The 21,420-nt window shown below is 48.5% G+C and overlaps 1 protein-coding gene across 3 annotated transcripts in view; it reads right to left on the minus strand.

Annotated features, from left to right (window-relative positions):
* Positions 1 to 21,420, minus strand: part of GDPD5 (glycerophosphodiester phosphodiesterase domain containing 5) — a 97,025-nt gene continuing 75,605 nt past the window's right edge. For 2 of the 3 annotated variants that reach the window (XM_064411140.1, XM_064411141.1), the window contains exons 7-17: positions 20,246 to 20,339; positions 18,077 to 18,222; positions 14,074 to 14,156; positions 11,120 to 11,270; positions 10,483 to 10,701; positions 9,693 to 9,850; positions 7,839 to 7,986; positions 6,859 to 6,941; positions 5,677 to 5,691; positions 2,524 to 2,636; positions 1 to 1,267 (exon numbers count right to left, since the gene is read on the minus strand). In XM_064411140.1, the coding sequence (XP_064267210.1) occupies positions 1,152 to 1,267; positions 2,524 to 2,636; positions 5,677 to 5,691; positions 6,859 to 6,941; positions 7,839 to 7,986; positions 9,693 to 9,850; positions 10,483 to 10,701; positions 11,120 to 11,270; positions 14,074 to 14,156; positions 18,077 to 18,222; positions 20,246 to 20,339 (1,326 nt within the window). In that variant the 3' untranslated portion in view covers positions 1 to 1,151. The remainder of the gene's footprint in view (positions 1,268 to 2,523; positions 2,637 to 5,676; positions 5,692 to 6,858; positions 6,942 to 7,838; positions 7,987 to 9,692; positions 9,851 to 10,482; positions 10,702 to 11,119; positions 11,271 to 14,073; positions 14,157 to 18,076; positions 18,223 to 20,245; positions 20,340 to 21,420) is intronic. The other variant, XM_064411138.1, reaches the window with a different exon arrangement.

Genomic DNA, 21,420 nt, shown 5'->3' on the forward strand with positions numbered 1-21,420 from the left:
CTCTGGTCTAAGAGTTTGGGTTAAAGCCTTTTGCATTGGAAATTTGCTGATGGGAGCCTCTGCCTTCAGAGCCCATCAGCATCTGCTGCAAGACCATCACTCCTTTGGAGGACGTGCAGCTTTACAGATCCTGCTTTTACAGCAAGGAGCAAATGTCTCCTTGCAGGAATAAATTATATCCCAGGGCTGCTTCGCCTTCCAGACTATTTACAACTTCTTCACCCAGGGGCATCTCCTCGGCCCAGGGAGGGGGAAGCTCCCAGAGCAGCACCACCTCCTCTTCCAGGAGGGGAGCAAGGAGTGACTGCAAATGCCACGTGGAGTGGCAGGCACTTCAGCCAGATCCCAGCAGTGATGGTGCCCATGGCACTGCCTGTCACAAGCAGAGCCCAGCCTGGGGAGAAGAGAGAAAAAAAGGGGAAAAAAAATAGAAATCAAGAACTGCTGCCAGCAGAGACCAATCTGGAGCCAATGCTCAGGATTTGCCTTCAAAACTCTGGCAGGACATTCCAAGAAGGCCATTCCCCATCGAGCATCCAGGCTTTGGGGAAGGAGGATGGGACAAGGAGCAGGTGCCCAAGTGACTGAGCCAGTGCAAGCCCTTCCCTGGCTCTGAACCTCCGCAGGGAAGGGCAGCGAGAATTCCTCTCCTAGGCAAGCTTCTCTTCTCCCAACAGCCTCCTGTGGCATCAGAGCTACAATTTCATTGCCCAGGAAAAGGGGAACGGGGGAAAAAACAAAGGAAAAGGAACCGTAACAAAATCAACACTTCACAAGAACATCACAACATTCAGCTACACAGTCGCTGCACCAGGGGAAGGGGGAGAAATGGGACACAGGTCCAAAGTGTTGCTCCCAAAACCCCCCACAAGGGGACTCAGGCTCTCACATCAAGATTCAAAGAACTTCAGCCGTAAGGTTGAGGATTTAATGAACACGGTATTTCCATTCATGCCCTGGAAAAATTAGACTCAAAAAAAAAAAAAAGACAAAAAAATTCAGATTTTCTACATATTTACAAAAACAAGCCCCCCAGCCTCACAACCAGGGAGGTGGAGCAGCCAGTGGTGGGGAGGGGGAGCGGGTTTCTGCCCCAGCAGCAGTTCTCAGAGGCTCCCATCCCACGGGAGGCAGGCAGGGGAGCACAGCCCTCAGCTGGCGCGGAGCTTGGCGTCGCGGCGCTCCGTGGGCGTCACCATCTCGTTGGCAAAGCCGTTCTCGGAGCAGAAGGACAGCTCGTCCGTGCTCTCCACGCCGTTGTTGATCTCTGGGAAGGGCAGAGAAGGCAGGGAGGTCATCACAGGGGCTTCCCCCCTGGATGGGGGGCTGAGGTGCTGAGCAATCCCAGCACGTGGCACCCCTCTGATCCTACAGGGAATTGGGAATGCTGCTCTCTCAGTTCTGAACACGATCTGCCTCCAGTTTGGAGCTCAGCTCTACAATTCAGCCCTACAAAATGCAGCCACCACCAGAGCAGAGCTGGATCCCCCCTGCCATCCCCTCCTCATCCCCCTACACCTGATGTCACTGTCACCTGTGGGAGAGAGGTACAAAGTACCTGAACCTAATCCCTGCCCATCCTGGAAAAGGACTGGCTCTTCCAGTCGCTGCTTTCACTGGGCAAAACCTGCACCCACCAAGGTTTTAATGGTCAAACATCCACCCTAAGTGGGAGTAGTTGTTTCAGAGGCACAAAACTTCAATCTGCACCCCCCAGCTCTAAGGGATTTTACGTCTAGGACATGTCAGGGAAGCTTAATTCTGCTGTGCCAAGCTGTTTTCCTTGTCTGGGCTCCCTGGATTTATACCTGATTTTCACCACCTCTGGCTGGCATTTCACACAGTAAGCAATGTTGCCTTTTTGCTCTGTCTGTGCCCAGAGCACTAAACCCTGATCCCTGCTGGGCATCTCCAGACCCTAAATACAAAAAAAAGAAAACCCATAACAAAGCTCAGGGGGTGGGGGGATTATATTCACATTCCTTCAAAGGTGAGCTTTCCAGCTTCATGCACCACATTTTACCTTTTAAAGCTAAACATTTCCATCTTTGCTCACAATTTTGCTATCTTTCTTAGAGGTGGTATGTGATAGAAACATTACCAAAGTGTTCCAACAGAAATAAACTCTGGGAGGAGCATGAGGATATCAGGAATGCCACAACCTCTAATGCCACTGAATTCCAGGTCTACCCCAACCTCATCACCGTATTTGTGGTCACATGTGCCATTATTGGGTTTTTTGGTGAGTGACAATGGGGAGTGGAGAAGATGTGGGACAGTGTGAGATGGGAAGCTAAACGCAGGATTTCCGAGCCTATCAGTGCTGGGATGTGCCACAGAATCACAGAAGAGTTTGGGCAGGAAAGGACCTTAAGGATCATCCCATGCCCGTATCCAAGAGCGCAGTGCAGCAAGGTCAGCCCCGTCCCCTGCCCCACAGCAGGAAAAGCCCCCTGCCCCACGAGCAGCCCCTCCCTCCGTGGGGTGAGAGCCGAGGGAGGCACCCAGCAGCCCCGTGCCTACCTGAGAAGATCAGCTTCTCCTTCATGATCTTGACGTCCTGGCTGGAGCGGCGCACGGCGGCGCTGAGCATGATCTGCTCCGGGTTGTAGGTCCTGATGCTCCCCAGGCGCCACCTGCAAGACAGGAGCAGGGCTCCAGGGACTGGCCTCTCCAGACACAGGAGCACCCTCAGTGCAGGAGGCCCTCGGCTCCCTTGCACAGCCCCACGTGGCAGGAGGATGTCCAGAGATTAATTACCTCAGGCATCTTTAACCACCTTGAGCACCCTAATTCCACCCGGGAATTAAACCCATGGATTGATAAATCCATAAACTAATTTCCACAAGGGCTGCAGCTGTCTCACAGCCCTCTCCAGTTGTGCAAAGGAGATGGAGGTGTTTAAACTTTTAGAGGGAACAGAATAAGAGAACCAGCCAAGTAAAGAAACCACAAATTTTCCCTCACCGAGTGCCGTGGTCAGGCTTGTGGGAGAAGAGAGCTCAGAGACAATTTAAAGTTTCAAACCTGAGACACGGCAAGCAAATGGCCTCAGATTGTGTCAGGGGAGGTTTAGATTTGGTATAGGAAATAAATATTCCTTCCCCAAGTGGGCTCTCCAGCCCTGGCACAGCTGCCCAGGGCAGTGCCCATCTTTGGAGGGATTTAACAGCCACGTGGATGTGGCACTGTGGCAGACCCTCATGAGGAGGGGAAGATGGGCTGCTGGAATAGGGGAAAACACAGCCTGGTGGGCTCAGCCAAGATCCCACCACAAGGGGATGATGTTTAGGCCAGGCTTTCATAGCCCACACCCCACTGAGCCAGCAGCAAGTCCCACTCTCCCTGCCAGAGCCAGGGATGCCCTAAAGCTATTTGATACAGAAACAGCCCGGATTTAGGGTGGCCTATGAGCTTTCTGATCTGCTGGCACCATCTAGTGGCTCACCCACACAAGAGAAGGTGACCAAAACCATCACCTCCTCCATTTGTAACCCCCTAGCCAGCCCCAGGAGCAGAAGATTTGAGGAGCCCACAAATCTCCAGCCTGGGTCTACAGCATCAGCCTGACAAATCAACATCCACAAAGGAGGTTCTGCAATTTTTTTTTTCCCAGGCAAATGTAGCTGGTGTCAGTTTTGCAGGGTTTCCACCCCCTTCCCCAGTCCCAGTGCTTGACACCGGGTGACCTGAATCAGGCTTTGACCAGGGTACAGATGAAGGCTACACAGAAAAGAAGGGGTGGGATGGCAACACGACACAACTCACAGACCCATGGACAGAAGCAATGCAGAGGAAGCACAAGGAGGCAAAAACATTGAAGAATAAAGCAAATAATTTTTTTTCTTCTATCATTATCTAAACTGAGCCACTCTGACCTGGAAGAACATATTTTTTGCCTTGGTATCCCCATTAATGTGATTGCAGGATCTCACAGGATGAAATCCTCCTCAAACTCTAAATCAGGACCAAAACACATTGGTACAAGTCTTCTCTTTGCCCACCACACCAGCATTTTCAGCATCAAGTCACTCTGTGACCAAAAGTGACCTCTCACCCACAGAGCCCAGCTCTCCCAGGGTCGTTCTGAGGCTCAGAGAGCCCAGGCTCACACGTGTGCAGGGACCAAGGGCTCTTCTCCTCCTGCCAAGAGGAGCAAGCACTGCTCCGTGCTCTCCACCTCCCGTGGTGGCTGTGGGCAGACCCAGGGTGGTAAAACACACACGAGGAGATGATGGCTCCTCTCAGAGGGTGCACTGCTCTGACTGAGCCAGGAGAGGGTCACCCCAATCCGAAATATCCTCTCACAAGGGCCACCAGTGCATTTAACCAGGATGCCACTCCGACCAACACACTCTGTGCTGCGCTCAGAAGCCTTGGGTCTCCAAAAAGCTGGTTGAATAGAAAAGAGCACCTCTCCTACCCCCTTGGACTCTGTTGTGATGGACCAGGTTTGGGACAGCAGCGTGCAAAAAGGCCAGAGAGACAGCAGGAAGGTCCTGTTCTGGGAGGCTGGCGTCAGAGCAGACCAGACGGACACGGGGTGGGAACGGACTAAAAAATACTGGGACAACAACACAGAGACAGCATACACCGGGTTAGGGCCACGGCCAGACCCTGGCGTGGGAGGGGAGATGCTCAATGCCATGGAGAGGGGGTGGGAGAGGGGCAGGTCGAGGGAAAAATGGGGTTGATGGAGCAAGCACAGAGCCAAGCCAGCTGCAGTCCCCCTCCTGTGCCTGCTCCTGCCTAAAGCTGCCTTCTCCTCATCCACCAGCAAGGGGAGACCACCCAACCTCCCTGCACCCACAGGAGGCTCAGAACACCTCGTGGACACCTGCAGGGGCCAACCCCGAGCCCGAGGCAGTGGGTGGGGGCAACCAAATCCTCAGGAATGCAAACCCATGGCACAGAGCAGGAGCAATGGAGAAGGGAACACGTGAAGAGTTTGGTTTGAGTGGGGAGGCAGAGAAGGCTTGAGTGCAAAGTGCCAGCACTTCCCTCCAAAGGGGTGGGAATGACCACTGAGGGAAGGGCCAGAACGAGGAGAAATCTGGGGTTCTGACTGATGGCACTTCAAATCCAGCAGCCCAGGCTCAGTTCCCTCCCCTGCTGCAGTGCTCTTTGTTTTCACGCTGTATTTCCAGCTTCCCAGTGGTGCAACTCAGGAAGATCCCAACTGATGAGCCAAACCTTTCCAGTTATCAGCCCCATTAATTCAGAGCAGTGCTATTTTATAAAATTGAATAGATTCCATTATTTTCTTTGGGATAGAGGCTGGTCTCAAACATCTCTGGTAAATACAGGGAGGAAGGGGGATATTTTGCATGGGATTATTTCTACAGAGAAAGCATTACATCCTCTGGGAATCTCCCAATTACAGTGTGCCCTGGGACCTCAGAACTGGGCTGTTTTAAAAGGCACTGACTCAGATCATTGTCACAGAAGGTCAGGTTGCCTTCAAAACATCCCCTGGCTTCAGCATCAGACGCCCCTGGTGCTCGTGGCAATGTCCAAACCCTCATGGTCCCCTCCTGTAGCCAGATGTTGGAAAGCATCAGAAAAGCTGCATCCTGCCCTGACCATCTGCAGTGAAGCCATAGCAGAGAGGGAGAGAGAAAGAGAGAAAGGAAGGTTGAATGAAAAAGAGAAAGAGGAGGAAAGCACCAGAATTACCTGATCATGTGATAGCTGTGAGATGCCAGAATGCAGCAGAGAGAGAAAGAGGAGGAACATGCACAACAGTCAGAGCAGTAAGAAAATAAACAAGGCAAAGAGGCAAAAAAAAGGTTAGTCAGAAGTCATCACAGTTGGTATTCCCCCTCTGGAGAGGCTGCCACGATCCTGTCACGGGGGCTGGAGCAGAAGAGCAGGAGCAGTCCCTACCATGGCTGAGGAGACAGAAGCCATGCAGAGGACAGAGGACGAGCACATTAAAGCAGTGCCTCTGCTCCCACCCACCCCCTCTTCCCTGCATGAAGGAAGCAGCTCTGGTTTGCCCCAAAAAAGACTTGGGGAAAAAAAACAAAACCAAACCAACCAACCGAAAACACACCAAAAAAATCAACCATGACACTGAAGGCCAAATGCCAAGCCCCGTTCCCCAGAGCTGAATCACATCAGCAGGTGGTAGTTGGGCAATTCTGCTCTGATTTGGTTTTGACACATCCTCAACCCTGCTGGCAACTCTTTCATGTGGTGGAGAAACTGCAACATCAGGGAAAGGGGTCTGTCCTGCACAAGGCTCTGGAAGAGCAAGCCCTTTGCTGCAGAGAAGTCCAACTTCTGGAGTAGAGCTTCTCTTTCTTCTTTCTAAGCACCTGATTTGATTTGCAGAATCATAATGTTTCCCATAATAACTCCCTGCCTGTGGCAGGGGTGTTGGAACTAAATGATCTTTAAGGTCCCTTCCAACCCAAACCATTGCATGATTCCATTATATTTCTATCTCCAAACAGGAACAAACTGATTGAAGACAACTGTAACATGTCCTTTTTGAACACTTAATGGTGGATTCTCAAAATCCCTCCCCTCTCCTTCCTTTAAAGCACCCTAATGTCTTTCTCAACATCCTTTTCCCGAAAGCATTTACAGTTTCTCTTCCACATATTTCAGGAGCAAAGGAAAGCATCTGACACTACTAATTAGTGATCTCTTGTTCTTAAAAGTGTGCATCCAATTCTCCATCCCATCTTGGGAGTGGAATTACTGTTTGCAAGGGTTTTTTAGTGAATATTTCCCCTGCTATTGCAATCCAAGAACTGAGGCTGAGGGAACTCCTCTCTCCCACCTCCACCCGACAATCTGGACAAAAACACAGGTCACAAACACACAAGAGCAGAGCTGTAACAAACTTACTTCTGGAATATAAAAACTCCTACAATTACAAGAAATGAAATGAGATCAGACGTGATCCAGATTAGGTGGTACTCGTCTGGAGGCTGCAAGACAGAAAACAGGAGCAGACCTTAAACATTTGGGTTTGTGCAATCACAGGGAGACCACACATGGCTGGAGTTACCACCGAGGAGCAAGAAAAGCACAGAGCTGCAGGGGTTAGGTATAAATCACAATATTTATGGCCTTCCTAATGCCAGGCTGTCATCCAAAACTATCAGGGGAAACTGCAAACAGGAACAATTTGAAACTCTCCCTCCTGTTTGTGTGCTGACATTTTCTCAGAGCTCTCTGGGCTGGAAGTTTTCTATCTCAGTTGTACCTCAAGGTGAGGGGCAAGATGCTGTTTGGCAATCCAAGTCTGGGGGAAAACAGGGAAATATATCCATGTAGGATCCATTTTAAGTGCAGATGGGACCTTTTGGGCACAGCCCCATGCTGTAAATACAATTTCTGTCCTTTCAGGCACTGGTAGGTCTGGTTCCAGTTGCCAATCACAGCAGCTGAGCCCAGCTGAAGCACCATCACTGGATCTCTGCTTATTCTTGTCCACCATGGGGTAGGCAGAGGTAAATCCTCAATTTGGGATTCAGAACAGGCAAAAACCTAATTTTACAATTTGGCCAAGACACAGAGGCCTGGTTTGCTGGTTCACCTGTGTGCCTGCTTCACCTGCAACTCTTAACAGCTGCTCAGCAGGTCTGCAAAGATGCTCTTCCCCCAGAGGAGAACTGGAAAAATCATGTGGGTTGAACAGGGAGTGCAATGCAATCCTCGAGGATCTCACCCAAACTGATGGGATTGTTCAAGAGGAACACCAATTCGTTACCATCCAGAGTGGGGAAACCCTCAAGCCCAGCCAAACCTCCCTGGAAAACCTCTCCCCTCCACCCCCACCCAGCTCATTTCCCGCTGCCAGCCCTTCCCAGGGTGGTGCTTACCATGAGCCAGATGGGGAAAGGCACCTTGCGGAGGAGGTGGGAGCTGTCGGAGGTGACCGAGGGGACGCCGGCACACCAGAGGATGGAGAACAGCCAGGGCTCGTTCACCGTGTACAGGTTCACACTCAGGTTGGCCATGGCGTAGTCCCTGCCAAGGCACACGCACGGGGTGACATGCAGGACCCCACCAAACCTCCATCCCTTGCCATCAGCCAGAGCCGGATTTATTTGGATTGTGGGGAGTGAAGAGTTTTTAACAGGGCGCCTCGTGGGGGCAATGGACTGATCCTGACAGCTTTCCTCACCTCCTGGCTGCTGTCTGGCACAGGCCACAGGCCATCTCAGATGCTTCCCCAGGAATGATGGACATGGTGTGTTTCTGGAACAAGCATCTCATCTGCTGATGTGAAATTAGCATCTGCCTCAGACGCCGGGAACATTTCGGGGGCAATCTGCTTAATTAAACACTGGCAGACCTGCCTCCAACATCACCTCCTGTAACTTCCATGCCCTTGTTTTGGGGACAATTGCAGAGTTACAGCTTCCAGTCTCCCGAGGTCATTTTCCAAGCAGCTAAAACTGCCAGCAGCAAACCAAGCACTGGCAATTACCTGGTACCCAGAGAATTCCCATAAATTGCTCTATTTCCTCATCTGTGAAGCAGAAGCATCAACAATCTCCCTCACATGGGCAGCACAGATTAATCCCTGCAATTTAACACTCTGAGGTGGAAGCACACAGTGCAAGACACGGACATGTCCCAGCTCTCAACAGAGAGCTCCAAAGGGGCTCTCAAGGGCAGGGCTGGTTGCAGCCATGTTGCATCCAGGTGCTGGATTTGGGGAGAATTGAGAGAACTGTGTTAAACCAGGGATGCAGCAACATTTGGCTGGGCACCACAGGGTTCAAGAAACATTCAGGTGACAGCTCTTATTTTGGAGACAGCTCAGGTGGGGTTGATGGGAGACTGGGGCTGATGAACTGGGACAGATGAGTGACTGGGCACAGAGCCCTCTCCATGGGGCAGAGCAAACAGGAGGAAAAATAAGCAGGGATTATCCTGCAGATAAAGCAGAGCCTTGGTTTTAAGGGTGAGGAGCTGGACTGACTGCTGGCAGCCATGGAAGGACACAGCAGGATCACCCAAACAGGGCCACGCTCCCAAACAGCTGCAGGCTCAGCTCTTCCCTGCTTCAGCTCTAACATGCAGCCAGCCAGCTCCTTTGGAGATATTTCTCTTCTGCAAACCTGTTTAATTTAAATTTTAAAAACCAGAAAAGCCCTACTAGAAACAATCTGCCCTCCCTGGGAGCTAAAACACCACACAGTTCACACACAGGCTGAGGCAGGACAGGAACCCCTTGCTGTGCCAGGGCCATTACAGAGAAGAGCTGATCAGCCTAAATAGATGATACAGGACAGGAGTTTCTCTTTCTGCAAAGAGAAATTTCTGAAAGCATATCCAGACTTTGGGCTAATCAAAATTCCAAGCTAGCAGCTCTGGAGCAGACAAAGGGAAGCAAAGGGCAGCTGCTAATGAGGATGAAGCAGCACTCAGAGGGAACTCAGTGTGAAAGGCCTTCACTTTTTTCCCAGAACTGTGAGTGCAATAAGAATCAGCCAATTCATCCATTTGTATTTCAAAGGGGCTCATCATATCCTGAGACAGCATGTAGAGATGTCAGAGGCAGCTGTGCATTCCCAGAAACAGCCTGGATTACGGATGATGGCTAGGGAAAAGCTTGTCCAGCTCAAGCTTTCGAGACCAAATCCATCTGGAAAGACCCCAGTGTGCAGCCAGACAGGCTGGGATGCTCAGGAAAGGATGCTGAGGGCTCTGGCAGAGGGCAGTACCTGACCTCCTCGTTGGTGACCTTGGTGTAGCGCAGGTTGAGCTTCACGATGCCCTTCTCCCTCAGGCGCTCCGCGTCCAGCTTGAGCCCAGAAGTCTGCTGGAAACCAGGAGCGACCTGCCTGACCAGCTGCCTCTCCGTGTCTGGCAGCCACATCACCTGTGGGGGCAGCAAGAAAGGGAACAGGGTATGGCAAACGTGGCTCCCAAATCTGGCAACACTCCAGCGCAGGGCATGGAATTCCCTGAGCTCACACCGTGATTCCGAAGCACATCAAGTCACCAGCTCACTCTCAAGAGGTAAAGTGGGTCATGGAATCACAGAGTGGTTTGGCTAGAAAGGGACCTTTAAACCTTTAAAGTCATCCCATTCCAACCCCTTGCCATTCCAACACCTTTCTCTAGCTCCAAGCCCCAACCAGCCTGGTCTTAATAACTCAGCGATGCTCATCTACCAAAGCAGCAGAGAAGCAGCCACATGCATTTTCAACAGGGAACTAAAAACCCGAGAGAGGAATCCCACTTCACATCCCCACATCTATGTTTTAATAATTTTTCTCTTGCTCTTCATCTCCATCTCTGTTGTGACCTTAGTGGGGACTTTAAAAAAAAAAAGGAGGGAGAATCAATTTCCTTATACCCAGAGAGAAAGAAATTCTCCTGAGCTGTACCAGGTGCTCCATTCCAAACTCTGTGCCCAGCACAACTTCCAGTGATGCCCCACTGGAGACACGCAAGGATTCATGGAAACCATAGGGATTTTGGAGATTTCCCCAAGCCCACAGAACTCACAGCCTGCTGCCGAATCCCCGAGGCCAGGATGGTTTCCAGGGTGATGTTGATGTAAGTGCTGTAGTAGGGATGAGCTGCTGGCAGGTTCTGGAAGTTCAGGATGAGGGATGTGTTGTCCTTGATCACCTCCAGCATATCCTCCAGCTTGCAGACTGACTGGTTGGCAGCCTCCAAGTAGTCAGCCCTTGAGAGAGACCCTGCTGTCCAGAAAGGGTCATTCTGGAAGCAAAGCAATCCCAGGATTACTGCCACAAAGCCAAGACACCCACAGTGCAAAGACTTTCTTACTTTTTTCTTTGTGGAGATGATTGTCTCAAAATGAAATTCAGAAAAAGGGGAACAGTGTACAACACGCTGGTTTTTATATCTTTTTTTTTTTTTAATAATCACATTAAAAAGTGATTATAACTGGGGGTCTTGAAGTTCTTTGTGGTGTCAGCCAGGCTTCAGGCCCCTTTTTCCAGAAGGGGCACAGAAAGTGGCTTAGACCAAGCCTAAGTTTAGGAGAGACAGAACTCAACATGGTCCATGCACACTTGGTCCAGTGCACCACACCACCAAGGAGATGGATCTACACCTTTCACCCTCAAAGAGGAGCTGGGCAGGAGCTGTGATCCCATGGCTCCGTGGCACCCACCTGCAGGAACCACTCTCCAGCGTTGAGCTTTTCCAGGTCGGTCCAGTTGAACATGGAGCAGTGCTCGTAGGCCCGCTCTGGGAACACCTCCTCCACGTTGGTCGTTCTCCTGAGAGTCTTGTCGTGCATCAGAAAGGGCACCCCATCATAGCTGCAAACACACACCCTCTTACAGGTGGAGGAGGGAAACTCCCCTTCCCACTCCAGCCCCTCTCACATCAAAATCCTTGGGAAGGTGTCAACGAGGCTAAAAAAATCCCCAGCATCCTCAAGAGGAAGATCTCTCTCAGATACCTGCTGGGTGTTGGCAGTCACTCCTACACTGACACAGCACTGCCCATGCCTCATCCACTTCTCCCTCAAAAATGTAAAACTCAGGTGGCTTCACCAAGAACACCCACCCTGAATGCTCATCCAAGCTTCCTCAGCTTCTGCAGCTCCCAAAAACATCAGAGGTTTCCCTGGATGCACACACACACACTCTCCACAGCAGGAAAGGAGGGGAATTTTCAAAGCCTCTCACACTGTATGTGAACATCAGGCTTTCAGCAAGATGCAAGGCTTCCAAACTACCAAAAATGCTCTGAAATTGCCTTCTCCAATTGAAAACTGGTTTCATGTCCACATGAGTTAAAATCATGCTTTAAAAAAAAACCCCCAAAACACCCCACACCTCTCAGATGAAACTAAGCAGGCAAATGCTTAGTTTTTAAGCCATCTGGATATTACAGAATAAGGACTCTGGAAAGTATAAAAAACTCTTTAAACTTTCTTCCACTCCATTTTCTGTGACCAGATCAGTGGTGAAACCACACAGGGTAGTGACAGTTTTTATCAAAGGCAGGGGAACAGGAATCAGGACAAACCCAGGGCAGCCAGCCTGGTAGCAGTGACATTTTCCAAAGCAAGGAGCCCATGTTCCTAACAGGAGACTCAGAAAAAGTCTGAAAAGAGGATGGGTTGAAATAAAAAATCCCATCTGAATTAGGAGACAATCCAGAGCTGTTTCCCAGAGGGAAAATGAAACCCAGTTTTAGAGGATGGAGCAAATGTCGCCTCAGCTTTACCACTGCCCTCAGAAGACCCTTCTCACAAAGGTCACTGGCACCTTTATTTGCTATTTCTGGCCTGTGCTGTGCCACCTCCTTCCCCCAGCCCAAAGCAACCTGCTGACACGGCAATCCCACGCTGCTGCAGTCAAAGGTTTAATAAATACAGTTAAAAATAAAATTAAAAAAAAAACCCGCTAAGGAACTGCAGAATGAAGAGTGTGGACTGTTTCAAAGTGCCAGGAGCTCGAGTTTAACATCTCACAGAAGAGCAGAGCACTGCTAAGCCTTAACCACAGTGCAGAAATCCTATGGGGCTCTTGACATTTGCTGCCTCCTTCCAATCCTCCCCTCCCAGCACCACTCAGGGCTAACCACAGGGTCTTGGCAGGCCAGGGCTGAAGCAGAATTCAGAGACAGCAATCAGAGCTTTAGAGGAAGAGATGTGGGAGGGGGTGGAAGAGAGAGAGGAACAGGCAGCAATTCCTGGTGCTTGGAGCAAAGCTGGCTTTCCAGCTGGTTTGGGATGTGGGGTGGGTGTGGAGCAGGATGTGATGGCTCTGGGGGCGTGCCCAAGCTGCCCACCCATGCTGGCACGTGTCTAGAAGGACATGGAAATATTCCAGGAGGGATGGAGCCATCCAGCCAAGGTACAAAGAGCATCTTCCTGAAGGGTAGGGACAGCAAACCTGTGCTGCAAACCCTCCCCGAGGGTGCTGCCAGCTGCACCAACATCCCACTTCTCAGTCTGAAAGGCAATGGAATTCTCTTTTTCTGAAGGCACTTGGGTGTCTTGGAGAAGGCTCAGGAAATTTGGCCATCAAGGGCATTGTTTAAGCCTGGAGTGCTCCTCTGGGATGGCTGATGAGTGGCAGTGGGGAAGGATCTGGGAGCATTTCCAGCTCTCCTCCTCCTCAAGCCCACCTTTCTCCTTGGCCAGTGTTAATGGATTCAGCCACGTGAGCCAAGTGCTCATCTGGGAGCTGGACACTCGAGTACTTGTGCCCTCACAACAGATGACAAACTCATTTTGGAAAAAAACTCAAACTGTGTAACATATTCCAATTCATACTCCATCCTTCCACAGTGACCTTCCACTCACCAGTGGGAAGAAATTCCTTCTGTTTTTAAATAATTTTCTCTCAAAAAAAATTATGCAAAGTAAAAAGAAAGCGATTAAAAATAAAACTTCCTTCTACCAGGCAAAAATATCCATCCATCAAACCTCCAAAACAGTCAGGGGAAAAAAAAAATTAAAAAAAAATCTGCTTTGAGTTTGTAAGTGGTACTGGGACAAATTGGGAGCAGGAATATTAAGGAATATGAAGGAACTGGAACAAAGCACAGCTCTGGAAATATCCCTCTCTAAATTCTAATTGGTCTTGGCCACTCAGCTCAACATTTGCCAGCAAGGAATGACTTTCTGACAATCAGCATCCTCCTTCCCTAAAGATTAATGCCAGAGGAAGAGGAGGAGGAAGAGCTTCCTCCTGGTGTATTCTTGGGATGGTTTGTCAAGGTTGGTGAAAACTCTGCTGTGCAACAAAGTCAAATTGGAATTTCTGCTCTGTCTGCACCTGGGGTATCCCAGGAGAAGTCACATTTCAGCAGCTCTGGCTGTGTTTTACTGGCATAAACCAGGCTCTAGGATAAACTACAGCCTTCTTGCAAATGAAGACAGCAAAGAGATCCAGGTTCCCTCACTTGGACAAGTCCACCTTTCCCCATCACCTCAGTGAAATCATCAGCAGCATCTGACAGAGACAGACAGCAGTTACTGGATGAGTTCTCCAGGACAGCCCTTCCCAGTGGGAAAAGGCTGCAGTGCCCAGACTCTGGATCTGCTGGAGCGTTCCTGGCTTGGATTACGCACAGGCAGCCCCAGAGCAGCCAGCAGTGACCTACCTCAGCACCACATCAGCCTGCACTCCATACACCTTCTGCTCCACTGCCTTCTGGAAGGACATCAGAGTGTTCTCTGGTGCCAGCTGTCAGGAAAACATTAAAAAAAAATAAAAAAGCAATGAGAGATCAGCAGCATGAGGGAATTTTACAAAGCAGTGTCAGCAAGGATGCTGGGAGAAGGGTTTGGAGATATCAGCGTTCCAAAATGTTATTATTCCACATCTATCTGTGCCCAAAAGTTCCTGTCTCTTCCATACCACAGACAACAACCAGAATGTGTATTCTGTAAGACACATTTTACTCCCACTTCTACTCATTCCATAAAGTCAGCTATTAGTCTAGAAATCAGAGGGTTTCTCTAATAACAAATGTTCTAGTTAGTTTTACCAACAATTAAACAAATAGCCTTAAGCCTAGAAATTTTTTCCCCGTGGCTATCAGAGAGAAGGACTCAGATTTTATTTGAAATTCCTCCCTGTTGAATGGAGCAGATGGTAACAGACTTAGGGTTTGCTTAAAATAAAAATGGTGTGAAGACAGATACTTTGCTGTTCTACAAAAGCAGTACAGTGTAGCTGCTCCCAAAACACCCATGAAACAACAGGCAGACCAGAAAAAAAAATATTGACAGCTACAGAAGGAAAACCTGGCAGGTTTTTTGCACTGAAAAACATCAAAATGAAGTTATTTTTGAAAAATAAATTAGTTTTTCCCTTTTTTTTTCAGGTTTAGAAAACATCCTGCAACATCCTGTTTTTCCACCACTAGGATCACTTCCATCAGGACACAATGAGCATCCACAAACCAGGATTTACTGCAAAGGGGAATAATTAACAACAAAGGCCCAATTGCACTATGCAAGCACAATATAATAATAAAATAATGAAAATAAGTATAAAAACTGGCTTAAGCACTTAGAGTGGCTGTAAGAGACATTTGTTTTCTGATCACTTTGCAGGCTCAAAAAAAGCTTTGGGGTAAAACAATCAGAGCAAATGTCAGCCCCAACCTTCACCCAGCTCTGGTTCCTCTGCCTCCAGCCACACATCAGCACCAGCTCCTTTCTCTGTTTGCTCAGCAAAGGCAGCACAGAGCCACGTTATCTCCCCAGAGCAGCTCCCAGCCAAAGCCAGGCTTGTTTGGGCCAGGGCAGCTGGGTCAGCCAAGGTCGGGCTTGGAGGAGCTCTGCTCACATTCCCGGAGCTGTCAGCAGAGAGCAGCAGCCACAAGGAGCTGCAGCATCCACTGGCTCACATCGCCTTGGGCTGCTGTCAGCAGCTTCCCAAGCAGCCCAGGGTAACCCTGCGAGGTGATCCTCTTGCTTTTCCCAAAAAAACCCTCTCCTCCACAGCAGGCTGGGAGAGCAGGGCTTGTGCAGCCTGGAGAAGAGAAAACTCTGGGAAGATCTCAGTGCCTAAAAGGGCTCTGAGGAGACCTCACTGCAGCCTTGCAGTACTTAAAGAGGGGCTGGAAAAAGGGGGAGCACATTTTACACAGACAGGACCCAGGAAAGGGATGGATGGGATATTGGGAATTAGGAATTGTGCCCTGTGAGGGTGGGCAGGCCCTGGCCCAGGGTGCCCAGAGCAGCTGCGGCTGCCCCTGGATCCCTGGCAGTGCCCATGGCCAGGCTGGACAGGGCTTGGAGCAGCCTGGGGTAAGGAATTCTGCCCATTCCAGAGCAGAGGAATGAGATGAGCTTTCAGGTCCCTTCCAACCCAACCCACCCTGTGATTCTGTGATTTGCCTTTAGGCAAAGACAGATCTCCCTGCGAGCAGGGGGTGAGTCCCCAGGCTGTCACCCTGACACAAAAAATTGCCTCTCCCAGGGAGTCCATCCAAACCTGCCCTCTGCACAAGCCACTGACACTCCTGACATAACTCAGCAAACATCAACCAGAAAGCCAGGAAAGCAAATTTAACCTTTTCTACCAAGAAGGAGGGAGCTGAAGCCCCAAATTAAGCATGTTTAAGGCAAAGAAGCATCTAAGTGGAGCAGCTGCTGTTACAGGAATTAATTGCTGAGATTAATGTTATTTTTTAAAAAGAACTTTATGGCCAAACTGCAGTAACTAAAAAAAAATTGCACAACCTTTCTGCTTGCATTTCTCTCTGTATCTCTCCAGGTATTCTTAAGGGATACCTGCTTGGTACAATAAATTCAGGCATGCTATGTCTAAAACCTAAATCCAGGTTTATAACAAGGGAAACAACCAATTCCTTAAGGGAAAGAAACCTTGGGGAATAAAGCAACAATTTCCAAACCTCTTCTCTTTCATAAACCCTGCCCAGGCACTGAGAGCCACGCAGACCCAGCTCAGGATTTCTAGAAGCTCTTCCTCCTCTTGTGCTTGGTTTGAGAGACTCATCCCCTGCAAAAATCAGGCTACTATTCATTTCTTCCTGCTGCAGAGACACAGCAAGTAATTTCTAGAAAATTACCACAAATGAACTCATTTTGGTTGTTTTTGTGCTTAGAAGTCCATTGCAAATGCATTCAAACAGAGACAGGAGCTTTGGGGACCTTCCTTAAAGAAGATTATGGAACTGTGTTAGAGCAGCACAGCCTGGCTGCAGATGGACATCACCACATTTGTGTTTTTCCCTTAATTAGCCAGGCCTTAAAAATGCACTCATGGCATCATTTGGTGGGGAGGTTAATGAAGAAGCCTGGACAGAAGAACCAAATTTTATTCCAAACTAACTGCAGCCACTGCAAACCTCTGGCTGGTCTAGGGGAGAGTGTCCCTGCCCATGGCAAGGGGCTGGAACAAGGTGGGTTTGAAGGTCCCTTTCAGCCCAAACCATTCTGGGATTCTGTGATTATGCACTAAAGAATCTTATCGTTCATTTAATCAACAAGATTTAAGGGAGTTTTCTAGTCCTTTTGGAAATATGGCCATAATTTTAATTTATCTTTTATTATTTTTTTCCCCTCTTTATCTCTCCAGTGTTAATCTCCTTGTGAGCCACAAACTGGACCAAAAAACCCTACAAGGCAGGATTAAAGTGGTACCTAAGAAATTAAATTGTCTTTTGTGTAAAACAATGCCCTTTGGAAGTTCCCTGTGTGGGGCTTAGTGTGGGATCTGCCAGGCCATTGCATTTCAGCATTAGTGTCCCATCATGCCAGGTGAGTAACACTCCAAGGCAGTAAGAGTTCTGTTTAAAACAGAAAATAAAACATGTCTTTAATCTCCATATTTTTGAGAGCATCTATAACTAACCCTGCCCACAGCAGGGGCTCAGAACTCTATGGTTTTCAAGCCATTTTGGGATTCTGTGACCCAATTTTTCAGTAAACTCCTCAACCTGACTGAAAAACAGTGAAAAAGCACAAAACAAACCAGAAGAAGAAACAACAAACCAACCCTACAATGGACAAGAGGATAAACTCATAAGCAAAAGCCATTAGGGATTTAATAACTAGATGCAGGAGATGAGACCTGATTATTGTACTGCCCACACAAGAAAGCTACAGCTTGATTTAATGAAAGAGGATCTGACCTGACACAGATTTATTTCCCAGACAAGCCCTTCTCCTGCTCTGGCAGAAGATGTTCATTGTGAGGGTTTGCTGCTATCCATCAGGCCAGCAGCCAGGTTAACTGCTCTCACTTTGGATACGTAAAGAAGCTGTGCAGCAAAGCAAGTGCTTCTTGATTCCACCTGCACAAAGCAGCACAAACCAAAGCTCTTTAGAAGCCTGAAGAAAAAAAAAGCCACCCCAAAGAGATGGTGGCAATGTTTGGGAAGAGAATGAGGATGGAAGAGAAGACGAAGGGAAGATGAAAACCATCAGCCAAGAGAATGCAGTGGCACAAACCAGCCTGAACTGCCCTTCTGTTTGCACCTCAAACATCTGGGCTGTCACTTGACTCTGGGCTCAAGCCCTGCTTTATTCCCACAGCAATCCCAGCAGCAGGAGTGCCTCCAGACTGTATTTGTTGTAGCCGTGCCCTGGAGAGAGTGGCAGGTGACAGCAGCACAGGTCACTACTCACCATGGGAGCCCCTCGGTGCCCCAGGATGGCTGGCTTGGGTCCCAGGGCCCTCTTCTCCATGATGCAGGGGGAGGAGATGGCCAGGGGGACGAGGTAAAGTGCAACTACAACTGCCAGGTATGCAGTGAACATCAGCATCTGCGAGGCTGGCGTGGAGAGAGAGACACAGAGATGGTCAGAAGGCTGGCCCTGACCTCCTCATGCCACAGGAGCAAAGGCAGGACTCCTCTGTTGAAGCTAATCTACCACCAGTGCCTGCAGTGTGAGAGCAGAGCTCTGTGTTCAGGGAAAAAACGTTTAAAAAAAGTAAATTATCAAATCCTGAAAGAGGTTTTCACTTCATTTTGTATTGGGAAAACAGTAAGTGAATTGCTTCAACCTCCAGAAATGTAGCTCAAAACGCTGTTGGCATTTCCACCCTTTGGGTGGGACAGAACCAAATTCTGCCCTGCCTGACGAGAGAAATAATTCAACAGTCACACACAGCTAAAAATAAGCCATGGCACCACCTCTGTGCCTCTAAGGTTTATACTGGTGGTCCACCAGGGCAAAACCACTTCAGCTGCTTCTGCCTTGAGATCTGCACCAGAAAAATGCAATAATGTTTTACTGAGCAAGCTGGAGATGCTTAAATAAATCCCTGGGCTGTGACAGAGCTGCAGTGCTTGGGGCCAGATGAGCAGGACTGCCTCCCATGCCACCCAAATTCCATTTATCAGTGACTTCCCACCAAGCCCAGACTCCCTGGGAATCTCTGGAAGGTGCTGACAGAGCAACAGAATCATCCCCTGTGCCCCACAGATCTGTGCTTCTTTGCTCCTTCTAAAAAACAACAGGCAGATCTCCTAAAATATCTGGAGCCACTTGAAACCACAGATGTTGCAGCAGGAGACTTGATTTTTAAAATTTTAAAATTATTTATTTTGCAAACTCATTAAGGCTTTGGAACTCAAGGGATAGCCTCCAAAAAAAAAAAAAAAAGAAAAAGAAAAAGAAAAAAAAAACACTAAAAAACCCCAAAAAAACACACAAAATCCCCCACCTCAAAAAAAACCACAAACCCTAAACCAAATATTTGCAATGGATGCAAGATAGAGAAGGCAGTGGTTTTTTTATTTTTAGGCCCAGCTCAGCTCCTGGCCACAGCTGATCTGGTTTCACTCATAAAGAGGCTCCTTTTTGCTTCCAGCATCTAACAGGCTCATTCACACACGTTCCCACAAGGCAGAAAGTGACTCCAGGAACTCTGCCAGGGATTTTTATCTCCATCACTCAGGGAGCACTCCAGGAGCTCAGTGACACCTTGCTCAGGGACCTCAGGCTGTGTCCTGCACCTTGGAGGTGTCACCAGCACCCAAACCTGCAGCAGACACACAATGGGATCCTCACCCAGGAGCACCCAAACACCAACCAGGCTCTGAAAATTTAGTTTAACCAGAGCAAAAATAAACCCCATAAAAATTTGTTCAGAAAAAAAAAAAAGCTGAAATGCCACAAAGAAATGGCAAGAATAGGCTTGCACCAAGGCCTGCAGCTGTTTCAAAAATATTAAAATCCTATTTTCCATTAAAAGTGACTGTAGATTCTCACAGATATTTTGGGGTTTTTTCTTTTATTTCTAAACCACCATGTCTGCACCTGTAAACTCTTTCAGGTAAGATAAATTCCATAAGCCAAATGAGTCTGAAATAATCTTAAAATCAAGAAATAGCATTTTTTTTTTCTTAAAAACAAATAAAACAATCCAGGAACAGAAAGAGAGAAGAAAAGCAGCTTCCTGGCTTATTAAAATAATTTAAAAAAAAAAGGAAAAGGAAAAAAGAGAAATGAGGGGGGAGAAAGAGAAACAAGGGGGGGAAAGAGAAACAAGAGGAAGAAAAAGAGAAACAAGGGGGAGAAAAGAAAAGGGGGGGAAAAAAAACAAGGGGGAGAGAGAAACCAGGTGGGGGCAAAGAGAAACAAGGGGAGAAAAAAGAGAAACAAAGGGGGAATAAGAAACATGGGGAAAAAAAAGAGAAACATATGGGAAAAAAGAGAAACATGGGGGAAAAGGAGAAATAAGGGGAGGGGAAAGAGAAACAAGGGGGGAAAAGAGAAACACGGGGTGGGAAAAAGAGAAACAAGAGGAGCAGGCAGTCCCCACCCTGCAGGGACACAGGAGGTACTCACTGGCTTTCTCTGTCCGTGCAAACTGCCCTGCCACCAACCATGACAGTGCTGTGACAGCTGCCAGGGCTCCTATATGCAAGAAAGGGGCTGTGGCCTGCAGGACACAAGAACAGGAGAGGAAAATGGGATTAAAAACACCCCAGCACCTCGAAAATGTGTTGGTTTTGCAGGTTCTGCTTTGGCCGTGGCTTCTTCCAAATCCTGCCATTGTCTCTAGCTACTCTGAAGGGAAAGGAGGAAAGCTCTAACCCCCTTTTAGGGGAATTTCTCCCCCAATAACACAGATATTTGGGAAAAGGGCTGCTGGAGGGAGTCCTGAGGAGGCCACAGAGCTGCTCCCTCTGCTCTGGAGCCAGGCTGGGGAGTTCACCTGGAAAAGGCTCCAGGGACAACACATTGTGGCTTTTTAGGACTTAAAAGTAAGAAAATGTGGACAGACTTTATTAGGGTCAGCTACAGTGGGACATGAGGGAACAATTTTAAACTGAAATAGTCTAGGTTCAAACTAAAAAAAAATCAGGATGAGGGTGGGTAGGCCCTGGCACAGCTGTGGCTGTCCCTGGATCCCTGGAAATATCCAGGGCCAGGTTGGATGGGGTTTGGAGCACCCTGGGCTAGTGGAAGGTGTCCCTGCCCATGGCAGGGGGTGGCACTGGCTGGAATTTAAGTCCCTTCCCACCCAAACTCTTCTGGAATTCTCTGAACACACTGGATTGTATTGGCAGGGTGCAGCACCACGACACAAAGCTGGAGATGTACCATCTGAGTCGTGTTTCTGCTCTCCAGTTCCCTGCCTAAACCTTTAAAATATCCCAATAAAATAAAGCACTTCTGAGAAATGTTAGTCACTTGTGTGAATGCCATTTCCACCCCCTGTATTTGCATAGATTTGCATACTCCCAAATGCACGTCAGCAGAAGCAAGCACCTCTTAAGCAAAATGGGCAAAATATTTTTGGACTTCTTTTATTGAGGACGAGGGGGAAAAAGGAACAGAGAGCAGATCTGTAAGAAATTAAGTCTGTAGGTATTTTCCTTTCATGTTTCTCTAGCCCTGCAAGACACCACAAGCCTTCCTTAAAACAATTTTCTCATTGCCAAGATTTCAATTTGGGCTGTGACAACCATCAGGACAGAGCTTTACCCTACAGGAATACAAAAATCCCAGGGAATTCA

Source organism: Passer domesticus, chromosome 2, assembly GCF_036417665.1.
Source record: "Passer domesticus isolate bPasDom1 chromosome 2, bPasDom1.hap1, whole genome shotgun sequence".
In the NCBI taxonomy this organism is placed as follows: domain Eukaryota; kingdom Metazoa; phylum Chordata; class Aves; order Passeriformes; family Passeridae; genus Passer; species Passer domesticus.